A 26,807-nucleotide genomic window follows, 5' to 3' on the forward strand; every position below is an offset into this window, starting at 1 on the left:
TAGCTGCCCTCAGGGACCACGTGGAACGCGGTGAAATTAACCAGTTCCTTTAAAACACTGCACAGACTTGAGAGAGAGAGAGCGCGGTAGGGAGTGGCAAGGCTCTCTGTAGAGGACCAGAAAATCAAGGCTGTAGACTGTGCAGGCCATCCGGTCTCCGAGGCACCCATCCCACCCTGCGGCTGCAGCCCCAAAGCCGACGCCGACCACCCACAATCGAGCAGGCGTGGGTGTGTCCCAGTAAAATTTTAGTTATGGACACTCATCTCGAAATCTTTTGCTTTTGACTTTTTTCAACCCTTTAAAAATGTAAAAACTACGCTTAGCTCACAGACCACAGAAAACTGGTCAACAGGCAGCACGTGGCCTGCGAGCCCATTTGCTGATCCCTATCTTAGACCAAGACACAACAAGAACAAACCTAAATTGCTCCTAAAACCAAGAATTCAGAGCAGACTATTATCGAAAACCCTTCCTGGGCCCGATGCAGTGCTCACGAGGTCAGGCTCCCCCTCCAGGACTATGGCCTGGGCACCCCACTCTGCCCTGGGGACCCCATTCCATCCCAGGCACACCCACTCTGCTCTCCTTTGCCCGAGACAGCCCCCAGTCTGGGGAGGTCCTGATGTCCCTTGTGGGAAGTTACCCCGGGCGGCTCACAAACAGCATGTTTTCAGATCAATGGTTAAAGTAAAACGAGGCACTGAGGAAAAGCTGGAAGCCTTGCAGCTTCTGATACACAAAATGACTTGTGTCCAAGTACCCTGTGAAACCCCAAACCAAAGAAATGTTTTTCTTCAAATCAAAAGGCAAATGTTTCGGTCGGAAACAGCGCACTCATCACAAATGGTTCCACTCAATATATTCTGAGATCAGCTCCAGGTGCTGCTGCTAAAATTTCTAGAAGCTGCAAAAAAGCTCATCTTTATTGATCAGTGATTAGAATTCAGCCGACCCGCTGCTCTGCAGCACGTGCACAAAGTGCAAACCGAAATCAAACGTACACAGCGTCACCCGCCACTTCCCTGCGGAGAAAGCGCGCAGCCGGGCTTCTCTGTCCGCACGCGTCGCGGACAAGCTCCCGTCTCCACCAGCGCCGGCGGGGAGCTCTCCGCACCCCGAGGGGCCTGAGCACCGGAGCCAGCGCTGCCCAGGGAACCGAGGACTTAACTCCCCTCGGGTTTACGGCCCCCGCGGCACGCAGCCGCCCGCTGGACAGCGTAGTGGACCATCCGGGAGGGCGAGGGGACTGGAGAAAAGCACCGCACTGCTGGGAAGACGTCCGTCCGCGCCCAGGCTCCCCTAGAGGAAGCCGCGTGGACGAGCAGGAAAGGACAGCGCCACGCCTGCAGGGTGACGTGCACCACGGTGTGAAGGGAAGGGGCTCAGAGGCCCTCACTGCTCAGCCATAGCGGCTAGCACGCTGCACGGCCTCCCTCCAGCCAGAGGGCTCTGCTCAGCAACAGAACGTTCCAGAGCCCAGGGTCCCACGTCCAGCTACCCGGCACGGCCCCAGGTGTCCGCTGAGTCGGGACGGATCTCGCCGCCCCCCAGCCCGAGTCGGGAATGAGGTCCCCCCTTTGCCTGCGTCAGGGCGCTGCGGGCAGGAGGGGCGAGCACAGCGTCCCGCCGCCCCGAGCACCCCCCGAGCCGAGCTAGGACGAGCAGCTCCGTGGTGCGCGCCCCGCCTTCATCTTCTTGGTCTGCCCGTTGGACCCGCGCGGTGGCCCCCTGCGTCGCTTCTTCTCCAGCTGCTGCTGCAGCCGTTCCTCCTTCTTCTTCAGGTAAGTGGTCATGTTGTCGCAGGTGGCCTTGTAGAGGCTGCTGAAGCCACTGTCCGTGCCAGCAGAGCCTGTGCAGAACAAGAATGGGTGGGTGCCAGTGTGCCACGGGAGCGCAGGGGCTCTGCTTCTAGCGGGGAACGTGGTGGGACGGAGGGACCCTCCTGCAACAGTGACCACCCGGCTCTCCGTGGACCTGTGGCGCCTCCTCTGGCATGGCCCCAAGGATGCCCACCTTCTGGTGGCCACACCTGGCTGGACCGAGGACTCGCTTCTAACAGGACATGCGGGGCCCAGGGGTCCCCGGGAGGCCAGGTGCAGAGGCTGTGGCTGTGTCCTGTCGGCACCGTGCCCCTGCTCCTCTGCACTGGGGACTGGGGTGTCCTCCAGCCAACAGCAAGCGGGGACCTGAAATCTGCCAACCACCGAGCGGCCGGATGCAGACCCCGCAGGACCCACAGAAACAGTGGGATGTGCGGGCTGCTCTAGCGTCTATACACACCGAAGCTGCGTTTGCGTCCCCAGAGCTCAGAGGACCCAGGCCTCCATCCGGACGGTGGCTTGTCTTCCCAAGAAAAGTCTTCTGAGCAATCATTTCTTTATTCGAGTAAAGGCACCTGAGTTCCAGGGCCTAGTTAAAAGCACCCCCAGACACAGCCAGAAGCTGCGTCCCAAGAGCCTGCCTTCTGCCACTACAAACGGAGGGGCTCTCGGCGCCTGAATCTCCGCTAAGGGAACCAGCCAGGCCCCAGCTCACAGCAGCTCTGCTGTCCTGACGCGGACGCGGACACACACGCCGCACCCACCGCAGGCCCTGCACCCTCACCCACAGAAGAGCTTCCTGCTGCGTTCCGCGCTCTGGAACCAGCGTCCGCCCGCGCCCACGGCCGAACATGACCCTGCAAAGCAGGCCAGGACGGGTCCTCACCTTCCAACATGGCCCAGTTCTCGCGAAGGTGAGCACAGACCCTCTTCGACACAGCACTTTCAGGAAGAGACTGAGAAGACGAACGGAAAACCTTTATTGGAAAGAGGCCGGTGGACAGTGGTCGACCCCTGTACTCACAGGAGGCGGGAAGGCTGCTCTCCCCGGCTCATCAGGCATGGCAGCGACCGCGGCTCGCCACGCAGGACTCCGCCCAAGGTGCCTGGAACCTGGCAGGCGCCGGCTGGCGGCATCGCTCACTGCTAGTTTTCAGATAGAGACCCCCGAGCGAGCTGTCGGGCGCTCTGAGCACTCGTCAAGGCCGTGCAAGTTTGCAAAGGGCTCTGCGGGTGTCACCTGCTTCTCCCCGTGGCACCTTAGACACAGGACAGGCGGGAGGTGACATCCCTGCTTTACGCACAGGCTCACCCAGGCCAGCTGCAAGGAGGGGCCCCCTCGCTGTCCAGCGGGACCACTGCCCCGGCGCAAGGCTGCGCTGAGGCTGCAAACGTTAAGGATACACACCCAGGGCTCACCAACTGTGGGCTTTTCTCCTAAAAAGACGTGTCAGCCGAACAATCACAGGAAATACATACCAATGACAGCAATTCACCCCCGAGACACCCGTGCAGGCACCGTGACACTGAAGAACCCAGCCAGGCACCCAGCTCCCTGCACCCACGCCGCAAGCCCTGCGGCCGCTGTCCCCCAAGGACACAGCCGCTGGCACGGGCGTGGTCGACGGAAACAGCGGGGCCGCCCATCTCACCTGCCACTGGCCGCCCACAGGCCTGCAGAGCACGAGGGGGGCCTCCCGGCAGTCCTGCAGGACCCACAGCCCCCGGGCCTCCTCGAAGGCGGCGTCCCACACTCTGTGCTGGAAAGTCAGCTGCTGCTGGTAGACCAGCTGCCGCCGGGGGACATCCAGCTGGAAGAGGCAGACCACGGGCAGCCTTCCCAGGGAGAGAGGGGACGATCACGACAGCGCCCACGGGGGCACTCAGCCCCGGGCCAGCCCCGCCAACACCTCAGCGGCAACCTCGGGACGCCCTGAGGCCGGAGCCCCCAGCCAAGCCACTCCCGCTTCCCCGACCCCGGGAACCGTGAGCTAACGAACGCTCCAGTCCTGAAGTCCGGGGGCAGCTTACTAGGCAGCAAAGTCGAAGCCATGCAGATGAGACAGCCGCCCTGCCCGCCAAGCAGCGGACGGGACCCCAGGCCTCGCTCAGCCCTCCCCAGCAGGCTTTTTACCCTCTAATCCTGCGTCCTCTTTCCAACATGAGCTCAGCCGCCCGCCCCAGGCCTGCTGTCAGGACAAGTGACAATGTGGGAGGCCCCCAAACGCCCCCCTCGACACGCAGACAAGGCCCAGGAGGGAACGCTGAGTGGCCCGTGCCCCCCACACCCACCTCGTCAGCACCGCCAGCCCCCGACGGGTCTCTCATGCCCAACTGGGACTGAATGAGGTAGACTCTACCACAGCCGACCCTTCGTTGGGATTCTATCTGCACAAAAGACCAGCCGGGGGCCACTGCTCCCTTCACCCTAGCGGATTAAGATGCAGCGCACGGAAAGGGAGCCGCCCGGCCCGCAGCAGCAGGGCTCGTAAAGCAAAGTTCACTGCAGGCAGAAGCCGCACCAGCGTCGTCGTCCAAGCCTCCCGAACGGGCCGCGCGGGCTCACCCGTCACACAGGAGCGCCACGCAGTCCTCCTGGCGCCAGTAAGTGATCCTGGACGCAGCAAACCTCTGAAAGGAAAAGCAGCGGCTTCAGGGGTGTCAGCCTGGCAGCCTCAAACTGCGAGCATCGCTGCAGGACGGACAGTCCCCACATGTGGTCCATGACAGGCAAAGAGAAGACACTGCAGGACTCTCTGGACACCAGTGAGGGCACAGCTCACAGGGAATTCCGACACACGGGGCAGACGGCAGAGGCCGCTCCGTGGCTCTGGCCCTCCCTCCGGAGCTGTGCCACATCTCCAAGGCCAATGGAATTGCTCAAAAAGGAGGGAGGACAGAGCACATGGGGAGGAAAGAAAGGCATGCATGTGGGCGTCCACAGGCTCCGGCAGAGAAAGCAGCCTGGGCTGGGAGCCAGCAGAGGCGCAGGGGGCACGGCAGGCCCACGCACAGCTCTCGGGGGCTGCCCTGGCCGCCGCTCCCCTCTACGCCTTCTCCTCGCCGTCCAGGGGCGTCAGGGGTGAGCAGAGCGCTGACGGGAAGAAGGCAGAAGGAGCAGGCCTCTCTCCGCCGCAGCTCTAACGGGGGCACCGTGGCTGCAGAGACCCAAGGCGGAGGCGCGCACGGGGGCAGCCAGGGCAGCTGGAGGCCACTGACCCAGAGGGCCCTGCAGCCACTGGGCTGGGTGGCCGCGGCCCTGGGGTCCTGGGGCTCTGACCCACGTCAGGCCTACCTGCCCACGTGCTAGAGAGAGGTCTCGGGGTAGACGAGAGAACTGAGAAGCCAAGGACAAGGGAGGAGAGCCCTTCAGCTCAGGCCCAGGTCTCGTCAGACACGCAGCAAAGCCCCGTGCCACGGGCTGCCACCCTGCGCGTCATGACCCCAGCCCCCAGGCCAGCTCTGCAGGCCCTGGAAACGCGTGAGCAGACCCTCCCTCCCCACCAGGCCCAGCTGGGCCTCTGGAAGCTGCCAGAACCGTCCACGTGTGATCAGCTGGACCCCAGCCAAACAGGGCGCCCGCCCGGGAGCATCAGAGCCAAGAACCCCGAGAGCCTGAAAGGCAGCCCACACCTTCTCCCCTGCAGATCCCCTGACAGCTGAAGGCTCAGGTGACCTGACCTGGGGATGCACTGGCCAGTGCGCCATCCTGGGGGCATGAGGTTGACCCACGATGGACAGAGGTAGGGAATCCTGGGCATGCTCAGCTCCCCGCCAGGCACCACTATTTTATCCATTTCCAAGCAGGATTAGAGGCCTTTCTGTAAATTAGTGGTTTGAATGCAAACATGGTAAGATATAAATTTTTTCCCATTTACGTGACTAGGTGCCTTCAGAATCTGAAATACACGATTCCTCTCAAGCTGGAAGAAGTTTACATTGACAGGAAAAACACTTTTCCAACGTAAAACAATTTTTTTCCACAGGATCCATGACTGGAGAGACGCCCTATAAACCAGAGACAAACGTGAGGTTACCTTGTTGCTCCAGGGCTCCGCTGGCTCCTGCAGGCTGGGCAGGTGACAACAATGCAACTCGCGGCCGCTTCTGTACTGCCAGAGTCTCAGGGTGCGGTCCTGTACACGCCAAGGACGGGTCAGCACCCAATGAGGCATCCAGGCTTCACCGGGTAGTGGGAATAACTCAGCTGTGTCCACCGTACCTCTCTCCCAGCTAAAGGCTCTTTGCTTAGTAACAACTGTGCAAAGAGTCGCACAGACCAATAAGTAAACATGGGTGACCCCACACAGCCAAATGGGCAAGGTCACAAGACACCCTGTCACATGCCGGAGGTCAAAGACCACACCTGCTATGCTCGGGCTGGGAGTGAACACACACGCATGCATGCACGTACACACACGGGCCCATCAATGAGCATGCATTCGCACAAGGAGAAACACATGGGGTTACTGAGCATGTGACAACTGCCCGCACATCACTGTTTAAGAATGCGTGAAAAGAGGACATCCGTTTGTTACCCATGAGAGCGTCAACTGGCATGGCCTTGATGTGTGCTCCAAAAATAACACAAATGCAAAAAAAAGGAGGGTTTATCGGGAACAAGACGAAGATGCCCACTTTGGCCACTTTTATTCAACACAGTAATGGCAGTCTTAGCCACAGCAATCAGACAAGAAACAGAAAAGGAATCCAAATTGGAGAAGTAAAACTGTTACTGTCTGCAGATGTGATTTTATATACAGAAAAGCCTCCACCAAAAGACTACTAGAAATAATAAATGAATAGAATAAAGTCGCAGGGTACACAATCAATGTAGAAAAATCTGTTGTGCTTCTACACACTAACAACAGACTACAAGAAAGAAAAATTAAGAAAGCAACCCCACTTACAATTTATTTAGGAATAAATTTAACCAAGGAGATGAAAGACCTGTACTCAGAAAAGTATAAGACATTGTAGAAAGAAGCTGAAAACACAAACGGAAAGATATTCCTGCTCATGGATTAGAAAAATTAACATTGTTAAAATGTACATTATTAACTAAAACAATTGAAGACTCACTACAATCACTATCAAAATCGCAACAACATGTTTCAAACATAAGACAAAAAAATCCTAAAATTTATATGAAAACACAAAAGACCCAAAATAGCCAAAGCCATCTTGAGAAAGAATAACAAAGCTAGAGTGTGTCACGCTCCCTGATTTCAAACTATACTGCAAAACTACAATAATCAAAATGTCATGGTATTGGCAGAAAAACACACACACAGATCAATGGAACAGAATTGAGAGCCCAGAAATAAACCCATGCACATATGGACAATTTACAACAAAGGAGTAAAGAACATACAACAGAGAAAGGGCAGTCTCTTCAATAAATGGTGTGGGGTAAACTGAACAGCCACATACAAAAAAATAAAACTGGTCCACAATCGCAAACCATACACAAAAATGAACTTGAAATGGATTAAAGACTTACACGTAAAACCTGAAACCATAAGACTCCTAGAAGAAAACACAGGCAGTACGCTCTTTGACATTGATCTTAGCAATATCTTTCTGAATATATCTCCTCAGGCAAAGGAAATAAAAGCAAAAATAAACAAATGGAACTATTTCAATCTAAAAAGCTTCTACACAGCAAGAGAAACGATCAACAAAAGGACAACCAACTGAATAGGAGAAGATATTTCCAAATCATACATCTGATAAGTGGTTAATAACCAAAACAGATAAGGAACTCCTACAACTCAACAAAAAAACCTTTAAAAATGGGCAGAGGGGCTTCCCTGGTGGCGCAGTGGTTGAGAGTCTGCCTGCCGATGCAGGGGACACGGGTTCATGCCCCGGTCCGGGAAGATCCCACATGCCGTGGAGCGGCTGGGCCTGTGAGCCATGGCCGCTGAGCCTGCGCATCCAGAGCCTGTGCTCCACAACGGGAGAGGCCACAACAGTGAGAGACCTGCGTACCGCAAAAAAAAAAAAAAAAAAAAATGGGCAGAGAAGGGGCTTCCCTGGTGGCGCAGTGGTTGAGAATCTGCCTGCCAATGCAGGGGACACGGGTTCGAGCCCTGGTCTGGGAAGATCCCACATGCCGTGGAGCAACTGGGCCCGTGTGCCACAACTACTGAGCCTGTGCGTCTGAAGCCTGTGCTCCATAGCAAGAGAGGTCGCGACAGTGAGAGGCCCACACACCGTGATGAAGAGTGGCCCCCCGCTTGTTGCAACTAGAGAAAGCCCTCGCACAGAAACGAAGACCCAACACAGCCCAAAATAAATAAATTTACTTATTTAAAAAAAAATGGGCAGAGACTATGAATAGACATTTTTCTAAAGACATACAGATGGGCAACACGCACATGAAAAGGTGCTCAACATCACTAATCACCAGGGAAATGCAAATCAAAACCACAATGAGATATCACCTCACATCTGCCAGAATGACTACTACCAAAAAGACAACAAATGACAAATGTTGGCAAGGATGTAGAGAAAAGGGAACCCCCGTGCACTGTTGGTGGGAATGTAAACTGGTGCAGCCACTGTGGAAAACAGTATGGAGGTTCCTCAAAAAATTCAAAATAGGGCTTCCCTGGGGGCGCAGTGGTTGATGGTCCGCCTGCCGATGCAGGGGACACGGGTTCGTGCCCCGGTCCGGGAAGATCCCACATGCCGCGGAGTGGCTGGGCCCGTAAGCCATGGCCGCTGAGCCTGCGCATCGGAGCCTGTGCTCCGCAACGGGAGAGGCCACAACAGTGAGAGGCCCGCGTACCGCAAAAAAAAAAAAAAAAAAATTAAAAATAGAGCTACCATATGATCCAGCAATTCCACCCCTGAGAAGAAAACAAAAAACACTAATTTGAAAAGATATACGCACCCTTCTGTTCACTGCCACATTATTTGCAATAGCCAAGATCTGGAAGCAACCGAAGTACGCATCAACAGAAAAATGTGGTACACACACACACACACACGTTACTGAGCCATAAAAAAGAATGAAATCTCACCATTTGCAGCAACATGGATGGACCTGGAGGGTATTACGCTCAGTGAAATAAGTCAGATGGAGAAAGACAAATACCATATGATTTCACTCATACGTGGAATATAAAAAGTAAACAAACAGAACAAAAACAAACGTGCAGATACAAAGAACAGAGCGGTGGTTACCAGCGGGGAAGGGGTGGGGGGAGGGCAAGATGAGTGAAGCGACTCAAATGCACGGTATTGTGGCGCACGGTGACTAGACTTTCGGTGGTGAGCACACCGTAGTGTATAAAGAAGTCAAAATGCAACGCTGTCCACGTGAAACTCACACGTTATAAACCAACGTTACCTCCGTAATACAGAAAACAGGAGAGGGTTATATTAAGGAACGTTTGTTACAACACTCATGAGGACGGCAGGAAATAGAACCACACATCTAAGGAGAAGGACCAGACAATGACTGAAACGAAGCAGGGTCCACGCCAGCATCCGCCTCAGAAGAACCCCTCCTGTGAGTGGGATGCCTTTACTAAAACCAGACGTGCACAGGCCACATCCACCTGCAGAGCAAATACGAAGTCTGATGAGAAGAACCTCTGTGTGATTTAAATGACCGAGAGAGAGAGAGAGAGAGGAAAATTAACTTCCCCCAAATGGTTAAGGCAGGAATCTCCGGGGGCTGGGATGTGAGTATGAATGCCTTGCCGTCGATATGGCTGACGAACGCACATCTACAGGTGTCCCCACTCGCCTCTAGTCCCCCCAGGCGACGAGGGGTGTTTTAGAGCAGAGCCCCACAGGACAAAGCCAATCACGGGTAGATGCAGACAGAACCCAGATGCTGGGGACAGATGATGGGAACAAGAGGCCTTGGTCTCGGGGACGCTGGGACACATGTAGAGAAGAGACACGGGGCCCCTCCCCACAAAGGGTGAAGACAGGACACCGAACCCCACCCCCATGAGAAAAGGAGGACTGACTGACCCAGGAGGGCTCCCACAGGGATGCAGCCGGGTGCCTGAGTCTGACACCCGGGCTCGCAAACCCAGCCCCAATGCCATAAGCGGACGGACCACCAGACATCGAGGAAAACCTCCAGCTGGAAAGGTGTGTGACATACAGGGAGGAAAGAAAACACACACAGGAAAATCCCTAAAAAAAGAAACACACGTCACAGCACCTCAAGGAGATCCAAAGTCTACATTCAGGATGCAAGGATGGGGGCTATGAAGAGAGAATATCCCAAGGACGAGAAAGAGCCTCTTGGAAAGTAGAAACCACAGCAGAAATGAACATGCCCACAGAAGTCTGGAAAATAAAGTTGAGAAAATCTCCCCCAAAGCAGAACAGGGAGCAGGCACATGAGAGAAAAAATATGAAAGGAAAGAACCAAGAGTCAGCGGGTCAAACATCCAACTGCACAAATCCCAGGAAGAGTGAGGCGCGGACGGCTCCAGAGGGAGGGAGCCTAAGGAAACTCCCAGGTCTGTGGACCTGAAGACTCAGAACGGAAAGCGCCACTGACTGTGCAGCTAATTTCAGGGCCCCCATGACACCCCCGCCCTGCTCCATCATTCTTCAGAGCACGGGGTGAGAAGGCCCCCAGAAAACAGCCAGAGAGAAGGGCGATCAGAGCCCACATGAAGGACCCAGACTCAATGGCCACAGACTTCTCAAAAGAAAAAGCGGGCAGAAAACCAAGCAAACTAAAAACCAGAGAAAAGCCTGGAGCAACGGCTTGACAATCTGCAGGGAAACATCTGACTGAGCATCACACACCTGCCTGATAACCGAGTGCTGGAGACGGGAGAAGGGCACCTCCTGAAAGGCAGGCTCCTTCCTAACCACCCTCCCTGCACCTTCAGAAAGCTGCCCCATGACATGTACCCCAAACAAGGTCGGGGGGCACGCTCTGGAGACAAGGAGCCCACCAGCAAAGAGGCAGGGGACGCAGGCAGGACACTGCTGATTCCCATGCAGATGGCAGCAGCTGACACGAAGAAACTGCTCGTGTTTGTTTCTTGATAACTCGTGTTGTTTGGAAACACCGGCCATCAAGAGGACACGGCTGAAGGCTCCCAGGGCCTGCCTTGGAGGCCATGGCGGATGGAGTGCTAGTTTCCACTCTAAGCCTCACAGCAGCACCTGACTCTTTAAATCAACCTACAATCTGCACTTCACAGCACGCAGGGCACGCGGCATACCACGCCTGGGCCGCGGGGCCCGTGAGGAGGTAGGAAGGCAATGGGATGGGGCACCCAGGACGGCCAGCGCCAGCCCTACTGCAGTTCTGTAAAAAGGAGTAGAAGCAAAACGCTGGACTTGACAAAGCTAAGTGGTAAGACCAAAGGTGGTCACTACGCTTTTCTGTGTGGCTGAGTATTTTTTTTTTATTGTAAAAGAGGCTTACAGCAAAATTCACAGAAACTGGCTATCTCTGGGAACTCCAGCACATTTATTTTCTTCTCTTTACTTTCACAAGTCACTTTCAAGAGAAGGGAAAAGTAAAAACCTGTGAGAAACCACACTTGGTGAAGGAAATGGGACGTGGCCACCGCCTGGAAGGCCTGCCTGTCAGGAGTCCATGAGGCCCCCAGCCCACCCCAGGCCCCTGAGTTGCATAAAAAGCTAAAGGATGGAAAGACAAAGATAAAGGGCTGTGGGCAGAGCTTCTGAAAAGAAAAGAAGAATCAGAGCCAGTTAGGAACTCAAAACCTGCACTTCAGCAAAAGTACTGCCTGATGATCCTTCTAAAGAGTGTTCCTTAGAGAAGGGTGCCACCAATCACTCAGCTGTTAAGGCTTCCGGCTCCTGGGACAGAGCTGCTGTACTTACTGATCAAACTTCCAAGGCCAAGTGCCTGGCCCCTCTCCACGCGCTCACACAGGGGCGGGTCAGGGACAAGGCATGAGAGCGGCAGGACCGGAGGGAACCAGGTCCCTCTGGGATTCGGAAAGGGCCGTCTGCACAGCGGTTCTGGCTCAACACACACACACACACACACACACACACACACACACACACACACAGAGCAACCGGCCAGCTCTACCCTGCAGACCACAAGCACCACCTAGTGGACAGCCACCCAGGAAAGGCACGTGCTGACCTCCCAACCACGCTGGGAACAGAAAACAGGCTGCTCGCTGACAGGTCCTCCCCCAACCGAGGCTCCAGGCTGCACCCCCACCACGGGGAGCCGGGGCGCCCGTGGGGAGCAGAGCACTTACCCCGGACGAGGACAAGAGCAGCTCGGGGTGGTCGGGCACCACGAAGATGCGACTCACAAACCTACAGGTGGAGAGAGGCAGAGGATGAGCCGGGCTGCTGTGACTCTGCCCCGCCCGTGTCACCTCGGAGCCTGACCCCAACAGAAGCCGAGAGGGGTAGCGTGACTGCGTGGGGAGCACGCCCCGTCACTCGGGCCCAGAGGCAGTCCCCGGCCACGCCTGCCAGGAAGGCCCCCGGGGTTCTGCCCTGCTCGGGAGCTGTCCAACCACGCGCTTCAACGGGGTCTGTGACGCCAGGGCGACCTGCGAGCAGGGCCGGGTGGAGGGGGGCAGCACCACTGACCGCAGCCAGGGCCACACCCACAAGCCTCAGCCGAGCAACCCAGCCCCCCCAAGAAAGCAGCCTCGGGGCTGCAGGCGTGCACCAGCATCTCTAACGCGACCACCCTGGGAAGGGGGCCCCCGTGGCTCCCTCGCCTCCACCGGTTCCCATCCCAGCCGCCTGGAGCCTCACCCCGGCCTGGGCCCCGTCCTGGCTGCAGCCACCCTCCCTCCCCAGGACAGCCTTCCCCGAAGGCCCTCAAAAAGGAACAAGAACACGTTGCAGGATGAATGCAACCTGTGTCCCCCCGCAATGGCAGGTCCACGACAGCAGGTACGAGCCACCTCGATGTCTTTACAGGAAAGGAGTGGAAACCACAGTTTCCAGGGCCTTCACCAAGACTCTTAAGGAGCAACGATTGGTCATTTATTCGCCGAAATATCCACTGAGCACCTACTGCGTGCCAGGCGCTGTGCTGAGGGCTGCAGACAGCAGTGAGCAAACCTGACAAAGACACCCCCCCCGCCCAAGTCTAGGACTCGGCGGGAGACAGGCCATAGGAGACCCTGGGTGTCCGCGGAGGCTCAGAAAGGCCCGTCCAACAGAAACACGGCCCCAGCCATGATGTGAGTCACCAAGGGCACTTTACATCTGCTGATAACCACACTAAAAAAGTAAATAGACTCAGGTGAGACTAATACTATGTTTTGACTTAACTCAATATACCCAAAATGTTATCATCTCAACCTGCAATCAATATAACAAATTAATAATGAGCTATTTTTACACTGTTTTTTCACACTGTCTCTGGAATCAGGCGTTTTACACTAACTACTGGCACATCTCACTTGAGACCTGGCGGCTCATGGCTCTGAACTGGCCGGCACAGGCTGAGAAGCCCAGCAGGGAGGGGCCGGGGGGAGGGGTGCTTCCCGAGAGGGCAGGTGGCATCGGGCAGAAAGCTGAGTGAAGGAGGGCGCTGGGCAGCGTGGGCAAGAGCTTGCCCGGTGGAGAAAATGGCACATGCAAAGGCCCCGAGGCCAGTGTGCCCAGTGGGGTGGGGAGCAGCAAAGGCCCCCGAGAGACGGGAACGGGGCGGGGGGCTGGCCGGCCACAGGAACTCTGTCTAGTTATCACTAGACAACTGAATAAAAGCGAAAACAATGCTATCCTGACGTACAAAGCCAGCAACCACCGCCCTTTAAGGTCAACGTTTACGTTCCATTCAAACACCAGGAAACAGGAGCGAGCTCAGAATTGAATTAAATCCCTCCAATTCTTCCCCTGCCTCAAATAACGCAGTTTAAAACGCTTCAGCCAGTTAAACTACGTGCTTTTCCTTCCTGCAAACTGTAACCAGCCTTCTGCCTCAGAAGAGCGACATTCTTCGGAAACGCCACCCTCACGTGACGTCAAACTTCACTTACTAAAGGAGCGCTCGCTTGCCAGAAGACAGATCACAGAGCAACAACGCCTGCCTGGACGATTTCAACTGCTGAAGCATGTTCCTCGTCCCCCGACACACCCCCACTGACCGCTGACCCTACTGCCAGGCGCTGAAGGGCATCGATGCTGGCCTGCGGTGACCACGCACTGGGGACTGAGACCTCGGTGCCCCCAAGAAAACCTCTGGGAAATGCATTCTGAACAGGGAAGGAGGTCCTGAAGGTTCTGAAGCCCTGGGACCAGGGCGTGAGCTAGACGGGGCCCATGAGGAAGCAAACCGATGCAGGCCAGGCCGTCCAGGCTGGTCCCCTCCTCCCAGGAGGCACCTCTCACTTCGCCACCAGCTTCCCCAGCTGAAGGGTCCACCTGCGTTTCAAACCTGAGCCTCCCTCTGTGGAGGGTGAGGGACTCACTCGGTGGGGGTACAGGGACGGGGGACACTCACTAGTTGGGGCGACGGGGACAGGGGACACTCGGTGGGGGGACGGGGGACACTCACTCGGTGGGGGGGACAGGGGACACTCAGTGGAGGGACGGGGGACACTCACTAGGTGGAGGGACGGGGATGGGGACACTCACTAGGTGGGGGGACGGGGATGGGGTCACTCAGTCGGGGGACGGAGGACACTCACTCAGTGGGGGGACGGGGGACACTCACTCAGTGGGGGGACGGGGGACACTCACTCGGTGGGGGGACAGGGAACACTCAGTGGGGGGACGGGGGACACTCACTCGGTGGGGGGACGGGGATGGGGTCACTCACTCAGTCGGGGGACGGGGGACACTCACTCAGTGGGGGGATGGGGGACACTCACTCGGTGGGGGGACAGGGGACACTCACTCGGTGGGGGGACGGGGACGGGGGACACTCACTCGGTCGGGGGACGGGGGACACTCACTCGGTGGGGGGACGGGGGACACTCACTCGGTGGGGGAACGGGGACGGGGGACACTCGGTGGGGGGACGGGGACGGGGGACACTCACTCGGTGTGCCCAAGGCAGAAGGACTCGATGTTGTGCGGAGCCGCAGCCCAGCTCACCCGGATTTTCTCGTCCCGGTCGGCAGTGAGGACATAGCGGTCGTCGGGACTCACGGCCTGTGCACGAGGGTTAGAAGGGGTGGGTCAGCATGGCCGGCTAACCCTGCCCCCTGCCACCCCAGGCCTCAGCTTACGTGTCCCCTGAGGGCCACAGCTGCCCCACACCTGCTCCCGCCCCAGCCCGGCTGCGCCCACTCCCGTCTCCGGCACCTGGTAGCCTTCCTCTCCTTCCTTTCACGTGTCCCCATGTCCAGCCCGCCACTGAGTCCTGGTGATCTGTCTTTCACGACCCCCCCGGGTCCTGTGAGCCCCTGCAGGGTCCCACCCCGCCCCCGCCGCCCAGCCCTCATGGGCCTCTCGGGGCCCCTGGGGGCGCAGCTCGTGGCTCGGGGGCTCCGAGGACGCCTGCTCTTTCCACACCCCTCCCCCTCGTCTCCCCGACCTGGGCCTCCCCCACGTCTAGACCACGCAGCTGTCCCTAACTTGACCGTCCTCCTTCAGCCTGCTGCCAGCTTCACCTCTGAAATCGGGGCCCTGCCCACAGCAGAGCCCAAACCCGCCCACCTGGCACACAGGCCGCCCCCTCCTCGTCCCCTGAGCCGGACTGTAGCCAATGAAGCACGTCGTCCACGTACCACATCCAGCAGCATCGACAGGTGTCCCAGTTCAAGCTTGCCGCTCCCGTGCGGCTCCAGCACCGAAAAGGAATAAACGTCCCCAGACTTGTCTGCTACCAGAACCTTCTCCTCAGAGGCCGTGAAGGTCAGGGCTGTGCACCTCCTCACCACAGTCCTACAAGGCCAGAGAAGCCCACGGTCGGCCTCTACGGGTCGGCGCCAGGGCCGCCCACTGACCCGCAAGGCTCCCGCCATGTGGCAGTTACCGAAGACGGTGCCAAAAACATAAGGGATGGAAACAGAGCCAATGCCTCAGACAAAACTTACTTTCGCAATATCTTTTCTTTTAAAAATGTGCTAATGGCAGAATCTGAGTGGTGGGTTTCTACGTGGCCAACGTGAGACCCGCTCAGCTTGACAGTGTGTTTGAAGGCTGTCCTGATAGAGTGCTGGGGGCGGGGCTCCCCGGCCTCCCCGCGCGTCGTGCGTGGGGGGGGGGACACAACAGCAGCCAGCTTCCTAAACGCCAATGCGCTCTGGGCCGCGACCACAGCTGCGGAGGGCCCTCCTGCCCCTGTGGCTTCCCATCCAGGACCCCGCCCTCCGCGCCGCCCACCCACCGCCGGCTCTGCCGCCTGGACCGGGATCCTGCACGCGCTGCTCGTGAGCACACGGGAGGGCCGCGATGCTGAGAGCTGGAGGCGCATCACAAGTCCAAATCCTTGATCCGGGGCCACAAGAGCTGTCACGTCTGCGAGCTGGTTCAGTAACGACATCAGCCACGAGGAGCAAAACCACAAGTGGTGACACAGGCCCCACCGCCGGCCCGCTCGCCCCGGGTCGGGGTCATGCCGGTTCCTCCTGTTACCATTTTTCATTTTGTTTCTACTGGGACGTCTTCCAGGTAGCAAACTAGGCTCTCCACGACAGGGTGCCCGTATTTTTCATCCTACGTTAGAGACAAGCCATAACGCTGCTTTACACACAAACGCCTTCCGTTTATCTACACGCGTGGCCTCTTCACAGAAGGGCCGGCCTCAGCTTTGCCGTCACCCGAGGGCTGGAAGGAGACCCACTGTCCCCATAAAGAGCTAACGTCCGTGCAGACAGCACCCAGCTCACAGCAGCCGGACTCCAGACGTCAGCCTGAAACGGAAACTGAACGTTACGCCCCCCACGCAGGGCCCATCAGAGCCTCGCCCGCCTTCCGCCTTCCGCCTTCCGCCTTCCGGGAGGGAGGGGCGAGGGAGGGGCGAGAGGACAGAGGAGCGAGCGGGAGGCCCTGCTGGGTTCCAGGCGCCGCCACGGGGCTCGGCAGCTGCTGGACGGCCCCCACTCCTCGGTCCGGTGAAGCCCGGCAAGGAGGCGTGATGCCATGAACGTGGGGAAACAACAACAAGGAAAGGGAAGCAGACCCCAGGTCAAGACTGATCAGAACTCGCAGCGCGCCCGTCATTTAAACAAACGGCCTGTGCGGCACCAGCAACCCAGCTGCACAGCCTAACGGGCCCACTGAGCATCTGCGCGGAGCGCGGCCACGGCCTTGGGGGGGCGGGTGGGGGAGGCACGACCTCCTAGGGGGCACCGGCCTAGGACAGTCCTTGGGAGGCAACAGGCTTGCATCCCAATGAGCTCGCCCACCCCAGGAGGAAGTGAGCCCTCCAGAGCCGGCCCCCTCCCCACTGCAGCCCCCCATTCCCACTCTGCATCTCGCCCCTTTGTCCTCTGCCAGCTGGGGGCTTCCAGCTTCTGAGGCTAAACCCATCCTGGCAACGATTCCAGGACGTGGCTCAGCTGTGCAGGACAGGTGTAGGAATTGGGACCCGTGGGCATCAGGACACAGGTGGCGGACAGGACCGTCGGTGGCTGGCCATGCCGCCCCAGCAGAACGAGCCCCGGGGGCACCAACCTTCGGCCTCCGCGAGGTCTGGGGCCTCAGCACTTTCCCTCGCTCCACAGAGTCACTGGGTTCAAGGCCCAGGCCCCCCCAGGGTGGGTGCGGCCCCCTCCTCCCTGCCAGGGACAGAGGAAGGGCCGCTAGAGCGAGCTCTGAGCCGTGAGCAGGTCCCACAGCCGCTCGGGGCCCCGGCCGGTCAAATGTGGATGAACTGGACGTCAGATGTACCGAGGGTGGGTGCCGTTCTGAGGCGGCCCATCAGATCCCAAAGGGGTCTGTGCCCCAAAGGTGAAGAGCTGCTGCACCCCCTCCAGGGTGACGTCCACTCGACCAGCATGGGGGGGACCGCCCACTGCATGTCGTCGCCCCGGCGACTTCAACTCACCCTGCTCTCCCGCAAAAGCGTAATCAGAGAGGAAAGGCGCTGAGCTCAGGGTAAACGCACAGGAAAAGGCAGCGGGAGACACATGACTCCTGCCCTGAGCTCGCCCCGGCCCAGGCCCTTGGCCCCATTATCCGAAGGCTGCAACACGAGGGAGGTCCTGCAGTTGTAATCTGGTTCCTTAATTTCATCCAATCACATCATGCCTTCCACACCACCTAATGCAAGCATTTCCTACACAAAGTTATTCTGTTGATACCAACTTAAAAGCCAAGAGAGAATGACTAAAGGGAAAACGCCCAGCACCGAGACCGCTAAGGTCTACGGCCCCGAGTGTTATTGGGTCTCACGTGGAAAGAAGCCCCGACACACAACCTTCCAGAGACAAAACAACACGGCACCTTCCCTTCAGTCCACACCCACAGGCCTCGGGGTAGGGGGACCCAGGCACGGTCACGGGGACCAGGCGTCTGAACACCCACCCCGCCCCGCGCCCGAGGAGGCCTCACCTAAACTCTCATTAAGAAGCCCGACGCCACGCAGACCCCCTGCTCCCTCCTCAGACCCTGCACGAGCCAGGACCCTTCTAGAACAGCCAGAGCCCCCCAGGAGCCCTGGGCGCTGGCCGTGCCACCCCGGAAGAAGGGCAAGAGCTCCGGAACCAGGACCCAGGAGTGCGGCAGGCTGCATGGACACCCCTGTGCCCACGTCCAGAGTGAAATCCCTACCCACCCGCGGAACGCACACAGAAGTGGCAGTTCACCCGCGTGTCTGCCTTCTAGCAAGTCCAGAGCTGCCACCTACAGAGCGAGAGCAAGCTGGCCGCCAACTCTCCCCACCACCAGCAGGCCCTGCGCCCGCACCCACGCTTCACAGAAGTGGTCAGTGTGACTGCGAGGGACCCAGGGGTCAAGAGCCCTAACAGTGGGCACACCCCCTCGGTTAAGAATCACCCCCATCCAAAGAGAGGTCAGGTCCGTGGCCTCACGGCCTGGGAGGAGGTGATCTCTAGGAGGACCAACAGGTCTCCAGGGGCAGAAACAGATCCCGCGAAGAAACTGTCTCAGGGGGAAGGCAGGTGCCGGGGAGGCAAACGCCTTGTTGGAGGGCCGCGTGGTGTCTCTCGCTAGGGATCTCTGGATGATGAGATTCAGAGTGATTTGTTTTTGTTCCCACTTTGGCCTTCTCTGAGGTTCCCAAATTTTTACATGAACCAAAAAAATTCAAGGCGGAGAATGGAAAAAATTGCTGTGGTAGGAAAAACCACACTGCTCCAGGGACCAGACGGGACACCTACGAACCTGCCCTCAGCTGCCCTCCCGCAGACCCCAGTCTGCACACAAGCACGCCCGTGGCAGCTCTGGACGGCGGCCTGGGGGAGCCTGTCGGCCGAGGCTCACCCGTAGTGTCTTGCTCGGCACGCGACGCTATATGGGACGGCCGGGTGACAGGGCAGCCGCAGTGGATGGACTCGTTTAACACAAATGGGAAAAACCCAAGTTCCCTAACAGAGAATCAAAGGGAAAAGGAACCACCACCCCGCAGAAAAGCAAAGGGCGTAAGACAGCTCACAAGATACAAGCAGTTCTTCAGGGTACGGCTGCTCTCCTCACTCCTAACGAGGCACGCACGCAAGGTCCCACTTTTCTCTCACACGGCCCCAGGCCCAAGGTTAGATGCTACTCAGCGCTGGGGGGTGCGGTGTTTGCTCCTGCACTCCGGGGGTAAAGGGAAAGCCCCTTGGGAAGGCAATTTGTGATCATCGACATAATTTACAAATACACATCTTCAGACTTGGCAATTCAGTTTTAGCAACTTTTACAGATAAATGAGAAAAGTTACGTCTGAGAAAATATGATAATTCACTGAAGCACTTTTTGAAAGAGCAGAACAAGTGAAACGCAGGTAAGAAATGTCCATGAAGAGAGAAGGTCAAGAAAACGACGGGACTGCACGCAGTTGCTACTCTTCACAAAGTACTGACCAGCACAGACATCTCTGCCATCGGCTCCATCGGGTACACCTGCAACACGCCCTTCAGTCCTAAAGACCCCAAGTCTCCTCTGACCCAGGCCTGATCCCCTGGGTCCTCTGATCGTTGCCCGGGTCCCCTCGGCAACCTGGGGGTCAGACGCAGATTTCCGGATGTCCCTGGAGGGCGATCAGAGCTCTAAAACATCCCGCTGCAGGCAGGATCAGCCTGCATGTCCTCGAGGCACCCTGGTGGGCGCACCAGAAGCACGGCCGGACAGCCTTTACTGTAGCAAAAGAACTACTGCCAGATTCCTTTAGATCGTTTGATTTTCATCTTTTGGGGCAAAGCCCCCTTTCTGAGAATCTGACGTAAGGTATGGAGACTCCACAGACAAAAGTCAGCAGTCAGGGTCAAGAAAGGAGATTAACTACTGTTACGGGCTGCACTGTGTCCCCCCCACCCCAAATTCATGTTGGAATCTAAAAACCCCCCAGACCTCAGAATGTGGCTGTATTTGGAAAGACAGCCTTTAGAGAGGTGATTCAGGTGCGATGTGGCTGTCCAGGTGGACCCCAATCCAGTGTGATGGGCACCCTTACAGCACACAGAGGGATGACCATGTGAAGAGACAGCGAGAGGGTGGCCATCTACAAGCCACGCCCAGGAGAAACCAATCCTGCTGACACCTTGATCTTGGACCTCAGCCCCAGAACTGAGGACTACATACCTGTTGCTGAAGCTGTGGTGTTCGTTACGGCAGCCCTGGCTGCCTCATAAGCCACCATCACCTGCCGTCACTGTCGCGGGCCTGCCCTCCCCGCTCCCTACAGGCTGTGGAAGCAAAACCAAGGCTACCCGCAAGGATCCCTGTGGGGGAGCTCAGGGTCAGAGACCCCAACGTTGCCGGCGATGCTCAACCCTGAACCCCGAAAACACACGACATCGTCTGTGCTCTAAGTGACCCGCTAATGTTCCGGCTATGTTGGCAGGAAGATGCTGCCTCACAGGCCCCTCGGGTTAAGGGTGATGTGAATTCACATCGGCAGGAAGGAGCAGCTCATCATCAATTATACTGTGGCTACACGGCAACACACATTTAAAAGTCATTCTGGGGCTGGAAACTGTAACTGACTGTGGGCGGTAGCTGGAGGGCGCGGGTGCAGGGAGATTCCCCATACATCCTTTTAAGTTTCTGTTTTAAGCTTTTAAAACATGACCATCTATTGCCCACCTAATACACAAAAACACGTATAAGGTAAAAACGAAGTAATGTTACTGAACTTTCTTTTTAACCTGACTGGAATCGAGGGCAGAGTGGGTACTCCTTGCTTTTGATGCCACCTGGAATCTGGCTTTTTATCCTTCTCTCAGCAAATAAGATGAGATAAAAATCTCAGAAGTGTAGCTGTCCCAATACAGGTGTGAGTCGGCTACAACAGGAAATTCCTTGACCTTGGCCCTTCAGTAGTTAGAGCGTTATAACCGCACACATTTATCTCTGATTATGAAAGGGCAGTTAAACCCTGCAGCTGCAGGGAGGCGAGAAGAAGGGGAAGGGCCGGCTCTGCTCCGTGTGGGTGTTTCCATCAACGTCAAAGAACAATCAAAATAAAGCCCGCCTGCACCCTCCTAAGGAAACAGAGAAGGTGCAAGTTAAGAGAGTATCAAAGCCAAAGGGCATTTACATCTGCCCCCAGCCGACTGTCAGCATCACCCACCTCCTCTCCAAAGACAAGGAAGCTCTCGGGAAGCGAGCGCTCAGAAAACCACAGTGCCCCCTCCCTTTGAGGAAATGATGGAGAGAGATGCAGGAGAAGAATAAAAAGTCGGAAGAGCATGCACAGGACTTCGCTGGGTAAGAGGAAACACCCAGGCCCAGTGACAGCTATGTTCTTGCTGAGTTACTGACATCATCTCCCATCAATGCTGAGCCCCCAGCCTTTGAGATACTCAAGTAAGTGCACCGACTTAAAAACTCACCAAGTTAAAACCGTGGCCCAGGGCTTCCCTGGTGGCGCAGTGGTTGAGAGTCCACCTGCCGATGCAGGGGACGCGGGTTCGTGCCCCGGTCCCGGAAGATCCCACATGCCGCGGAGCGGCTGGGCCCGTGAGCCATGGCCGCTGAGCCTGCGCGTCCGGAGCCTGTGCTCCGCAACGGGAGAGGCCACAGCAGTGAGAGGCCCGCGTACCGCAAAAAAAAAAAAAAAAGTCGCCCAGGTGCCTTAACTTACACGAAGCCCCCGACACACTCCCAGGGGGCATGCTGGCATTCTCTATTTCTGCCACCACAAGACTGGAGAAACAGTGTTTGGAAAGCACAACGGCACAGTGGCCAGGGGCACAGACTCTGTAGCCAGTGACCAGGACGGGGCCCAGCTGAGCTGAGTAACTGGAGCTGCTTCAAAGTTTCCTGAGCAGTGGTGTGGGTGAGAACACCGCCCCGCCCCGCGCCGCCCCACTCATGGGCCTGGTATGAGAATTAAATTAGTTAACACAAGTACAGCACTCGACACAGCTCCTGGCACAGAACTGGTGCTCTGTGTTAGCTTCTTACACTATCGCTACTGTCACTATTGTTACTGGCATGCAAGGGTAAGCCGTGCGTTCAACAGCGTAGTGACTCCACGTTAGCATTTCATACCTGACACTCAGACATTGCCATGGTTTTGTACGGAAAAGAATCAGGCGCTTACTGTCATCAGTTAAAGCGAAATAGCTGCCAGACGTGGAGAAGGCGGCCGCCAGAGCCGTGTCACTCCCCTCACCCGCAGGCTGCGCGTCCTCCCTGAGGAAGAGAGCGGGCAGGTCAGGCCTTACCTCAGCAGGCGAGGCTGCGCCCTCCAGGCCAGCCCCGTGCGCTTGTAACGCGGTCGGACGTGGAGAATGTGACGAGGTTCGTGTAGCCAGAACATAAAACATATTAAGGGGACACGGAGAGGTTAAGGACCACTCTAATTTTTAAGGAGTAAAGCTAAGTAAACAGAAAAGTCTCTCAGCATACACACCAGAATGCCAAGGGCTGAGCTGCAAAGACCCTCAGAGGCCCACTCCCTCAAGGACATGAACTGATCTACAACTAGAGGCAGGGATCAAATCATATTAAGAAAACTAAAGTGGGCCCCAAGCCTGATTCTTCTAAAGAAAACCACCATACAGAATGACCATACTCTGAAAACAAACCTGTGGTTACCAGTGGGGAAAGGTGGAGAGGGATAAATTGGGAGATTGGGATTGACATATACACACTACTATATATAAAATAGATAACGAATAAGGACCTACTGTAGAGCGCAGGGAACTCTACTCAATATTCTGTAATGACCTATATGGGAAAAGAATCTAAAAAAGAGTGGAGATATATATAGATGTACAGCTGATTCACTTTGCTGTACAGCAGAAACTAACACAACATTGTAAATCAACTATACTCCAATAAAAAATGTTTTAAAAACCATACTCTACTTTTATCTTTCAATTAGCTAAAGTGAATTTCATACACCTGCTTTCAATGCATTTAAAATTGCCCTGTTATTTCAAAGTGCCAATAAAATAGTTAATTACTGACAAAAACGAATTTAAAGTATTTTAAAAACTGCTAATATTCTTAATGCTGAATTTGAAAGGTAGTTCCACATTTCTCTCCTGAGGTGGTCCCTGGTTTATCCACACAGCCGGGTAACAGAAATGAAGAATTCAGCAAATAAGAAAACAGCTTACTCCTTAGACTGAACGGTCCCATTATTCAAACCATGCATCAGCCCTGAAGAGGCTCCCCTACCATCTCACCCTTTATGCTCTCGTGCCTCCTTTTCTGCAGCACTGCAATCATATATGAAGAGGCTGTCATCATCACTAAAGAAAAAAATAACAAAAACATTTTAAAGGAAGCACTTCGGTAATTATAATGTTCATTTCTTTTTTTTAACCTGGATCAAAACAATATTTGCATGCTCACTAAGGGTCTTATCCACAAGAAACTGTCTCCATAAGATATTTCAGGGAACAGTTAAGGAGCTTTATTTGCTTAACCTATTTATATTTGCCATACATAACTGATATGGTCTGTCCATAAAAGTCAGTTAAGTGAAATAAATGAAGACAAAAATTCAACAGGAAGTAATATACCGTTCTTTGATAACCAGAACATCAGTGCAAGATGGCTATGTAAGAACAAGTTATATTCTGATGTTATTAAGTTTTCAGAGGGTCTTTTGCACCCGTTTAAAACCACCATTACTTGTTTAGAAAAATGTCTGATCTGCCCCAGAAAAGCTCCCATGGCTGCCAGGCATTTACCAGTATAGAAGCCACCCACCTTCCCTATCAGACCCTGAGCTCCCCCTCCAATGCCTGGCACAGAGAAGACATCGTGCAAATTTATAGCCTTTAAAGTGACTGCAGCCAAACTCTTTTCACGTGGCACACTGCAGTGCAGGAAGCGAAACAGTCCTCCAAGCCAGAAACTGTGCCAGCCAGGCACTAGATTTCCTCAAAAGGTATGGAATGAAGCAACCAGATGGAGTCTAATTTAGCCGTCTCTCACTGTGGCATGTGTTAGATACCCCGAGGCTCTAAAACAAAATAACCTGGGCCAGACAACAGGTTTGTGAATAAATCTGTGAAATCTAAACTTAACATCTTATTGGATCTCTGAAACCAAACACTGAACAAAGAACACAAAGAGTATCTTTACATTTGAGAGACACATTGTTTCAAGTATGGAAGAATCAAAACTACCCTGGGAAAGAAAACAGGGGCCGAAAATTACCACTACTAATATCCAAGAGGCTCCTGGGTCAAGACTATTCGATCAACAAACATTTACTGATTTAAAAATCCCGGGAACGATAAGGAAGGAGCGTGAAATTAGGGAAAGCAAAAGCAAGACCTTGTAATGGGCCACTAGGGAGGTGCGCGCAGTGGCTCTGGAGTACCCCCCCGAACGAGGAGGTGTCAGATAAAACCCTCCAGCCCCGAAGGGCAAGTAGGGCGGGGTCGAGGGATGTGGGCTGGGAGGAGGAAACAAGCACCTACGCAGGAAGAGGGAGGGGAGAGAGGGGGTGCGCCGAACTTGGTGGCCGGGAGAAAAGCCCTCTCCCCAAGGGCTGCCTTCACACCCCTCTCTCCAGAGAGAGTCTGACCAGCGTCCCCCGGACCCCGGAGAGCCCGGAAGTGTTCCACCCCTCTCTCCAGAGAGGGTCTGACCAGCGTCCCCCGGACCCCGCACAGCCCGGAAGTGTCTCGCGCCGAAACCTCAAAGAGCGCCGCAGACCCGCCGCGGAGGGCGCGGGGCCCTGGGCAGGCGGCTAGGGGACCCCTGGGCGGGTCTTGGGAGAAAGGCGCGGAGAGCGGACATTCCGCGGCGCAGGAACGCGGCCGGGCCCAGGTGGCAACGGAGAGCTCACAGGTAGTAGCGGGGCTCCCCGGGGTCACCCCAAGGCGGGTGCAACCCCGGCAGTGCGGGAGAGCCGGGGTCTCAGGGCCCCGACACGCGACCGCAGCCTTGGCTCCTGCTCCAGGCCCAGACCCCTCACCTGCTCGAAGTGGAGGTGGCCAGCAACCGGCTGCCGCCCCGCACCACCAGCTCATGCCCGCACAGCGCCAGCCCTGCAGAACCCGCCATGTACCCGCCCGCCGCGCAGCTACCCACGTGCGCCGCCTAGTGCCCCTTCCTGCCAGCGCCGAAAAGTGACGTCAGACGTAGACGCCGCGAGGAGACGTCATCCGTGCTGGCCCCGCGAACGTGCCAGCCCCGGGCATGCGCAGGAGGTGCATTATCCCTAGAACTCGCAAACTGGCCTTCGCGCCTCTGGTGGCTTGGGGTGGGTTGCGTTTGTCCGAATGGAATACACTTGCTTGTTTAGTGTTCGTCTCATCCTCCAGACTGCATAGGGCCAGTTCTGGATCTTTCTCACGCTGTGGCCGGGCGACTTGGCCGGCCTGGTACCTACTTGGTCCTTCAAAAAGTGAGAGGGTCTGAGTTTGCCTCCAGGTCGAGGACACGGTGTCAGAGGTGGACTCAGAGCTGAGGGAAGATAAGCCAGACGCGCCCGAAACGCAAAGCCTCTGAACTGCTATTTTTCAACCCAAGATAGGGCTCCTTTCCTGTGTTCTTATGCTCATGGAGTGGGTCACCAGGCATCAGTTATGCGGGATGATTTCTCGGGACTCTCCGCCCCCATATTCCACACTCTTCATCTAATCTCATAAATCCTCCTGGACGCCCCTTCTCTCCAGCTCCGTGGCCTCCACCACGACACAGCCCACAGGAGTCTCGCTGCTCACTGGTGTCACATCCGCCCTTGTCTCCCCGCCACCCCACCTCATGCAATTTCCACACTGAAGCCAGAGGGACCTTTTCAGAACACAGTTCCAATTCCCTGCTTAAAATCAACAAGTGGCTTCTCATTGTTCTCAGAAACCAAATCCTAATCTTGCACTATGAGACCAAATGTGGTCTGCCTCCTAACGACTCTGCAGCCTCCTTCCCTACCGGGCCCGCTTCAGTCTCAGTGCTCTAGCCGTGACTACCCTTCCGTTCACTGGAACAATGGTTCTACTAACCACAGGACCTTAGCGCGTGCTATTCTTTCTGCCTGAAATGTTCTCCCCACACCCTATGTCCCTAGTTAATTCCAGTCACTCAGTTTCCTCACAGTGGAGTCATCACTTAATCAGGGAAGCCTCTCCTGACTTTCCATTATTTGCATCCACAGCACCGTGATAACTTGTTTAATGTCTGTCTCCAGACTACAAATGCCATGAAGGCAGGGACTGATGCCTATTAAATTGGCAAGTCACCGATCGATGCCCCAGCTTGCACCACAAAACCTGACATGAAGTCAGTGCTCAATATTTGCTAAGTAAATAAATGGAACAACTAATTGGCAGTCTTAAAAGATCAGCTATTTTTGCATAAGACGAATTACGATAGGCATGAGGCATGGAAACTCTGCCTGACTCAACCCCACCTCCAGTTTGATTCAAGGATGAATTGACACCCAGACTTAAAGCAGAATGCTTGGGAGACTTCCCTGGTGGTCCAGCGGTTAAGAATCAGCCTTCC

The 26,807-nt window shown here is 55.9% G+C and overlaps 1 protein-coding gene across 4 annotated transcripts; it reads right to left on the bottom strand.

Annotated features, from left to right (window-relative positions):
- Nucleotides 1-864: 864 nt before the first annotated feature.
- WDR4 (WD repeat domain 4) lies at nucleotides 865-25,415 on the bottom strand. Of its 4 annotated transcripts, none has more exons than XM_032630694.1 (11): nucleotides 25,276-25,415; nucleotides 23,528-23,593; nucleotides 22,383-22,526; nucleotides 15,506-15,662; nucleotides 14,815-14,927; nucleotides 12,062-12,122; nucleotides 5,861-5,959; nucleotides 4,390-4,454; nucleotides 3,476-3,659; nucleotides 2,710-2,779; nucleotides 865-1,852 (listed from the first exon to the last, which is right to left on the bottom strand). In XM_032630694.1, exons 1-11 carry the CDS (start codon nucleotides 25,362-25,364, stop codon nucleotides 1,656-1,658), a joined length of 1,245 nt encoding a protein of 414 aa, XP_032486585.1. In that variant the 5' UTR covers nucleotides 25,365-25,415; the 3' UTR covers nucleotides 865-1,655. The 4 variants fall into 4 exon arrangements, with proteins under 4 accessions (XP_032486585.1, XP_032486586.1, XP_032486587.1 ...); XM_032630695.1 differs by having other exon boundaries at nucleotides 22,435-22,526; nucleotides 25,276-25,408; XM_032630696.1 differs by lacking the exon at nucleotides 25,276-25,415 and adding an exon at nucleotides 24,510-24,635 and having other exon boundaries at nucleotides 22,435-22,526.
- Nucleotides 25,416-26,807: the final 1,392 nt, after the last annotated feature.

This window comes from Phocoena sinus, chromosome 4 (genome assembly GCF_008692025.1).
Source record: "Phocoena sinus isolate mPhoSin1 chromosome 4, mPhoSin1.pri, whole genome shotgun sequence".
In the NCBI taxonomy this organism is placed as follows: Eukaryota; Metazoa; Chordata; class Mammalia; order Artiodactyla; family Phocoenidae; genus Phocoena; species Phocoena sinus.

Excerpts from the sequence above, each read along its gene's own strand:
- WDR4 (XM_032630694.1), bottom strand. The coding sequence starts at position 25,364 with ATGGCGGGTTCTGCAGGGCTGGCGCTGTGCGGGCATGAGCTGGTGGTG. Across the intron at positions 22,527-23,527 it reads GAGGCACGAGAGCATAAAGG|GGAGGACGCGCAGCCTGCGG; the intron begins GTGAGATGGTAG and ends TCTCTTCCTCAG. Across the intron at positions 15,663-22,382 it reads TGGCAATGTCTGAGTGTCAG|GACTGTGGTGAGGAGGTGCA; the intron begins GTATGAAATGCT and ends CTGGCCTTGTAG.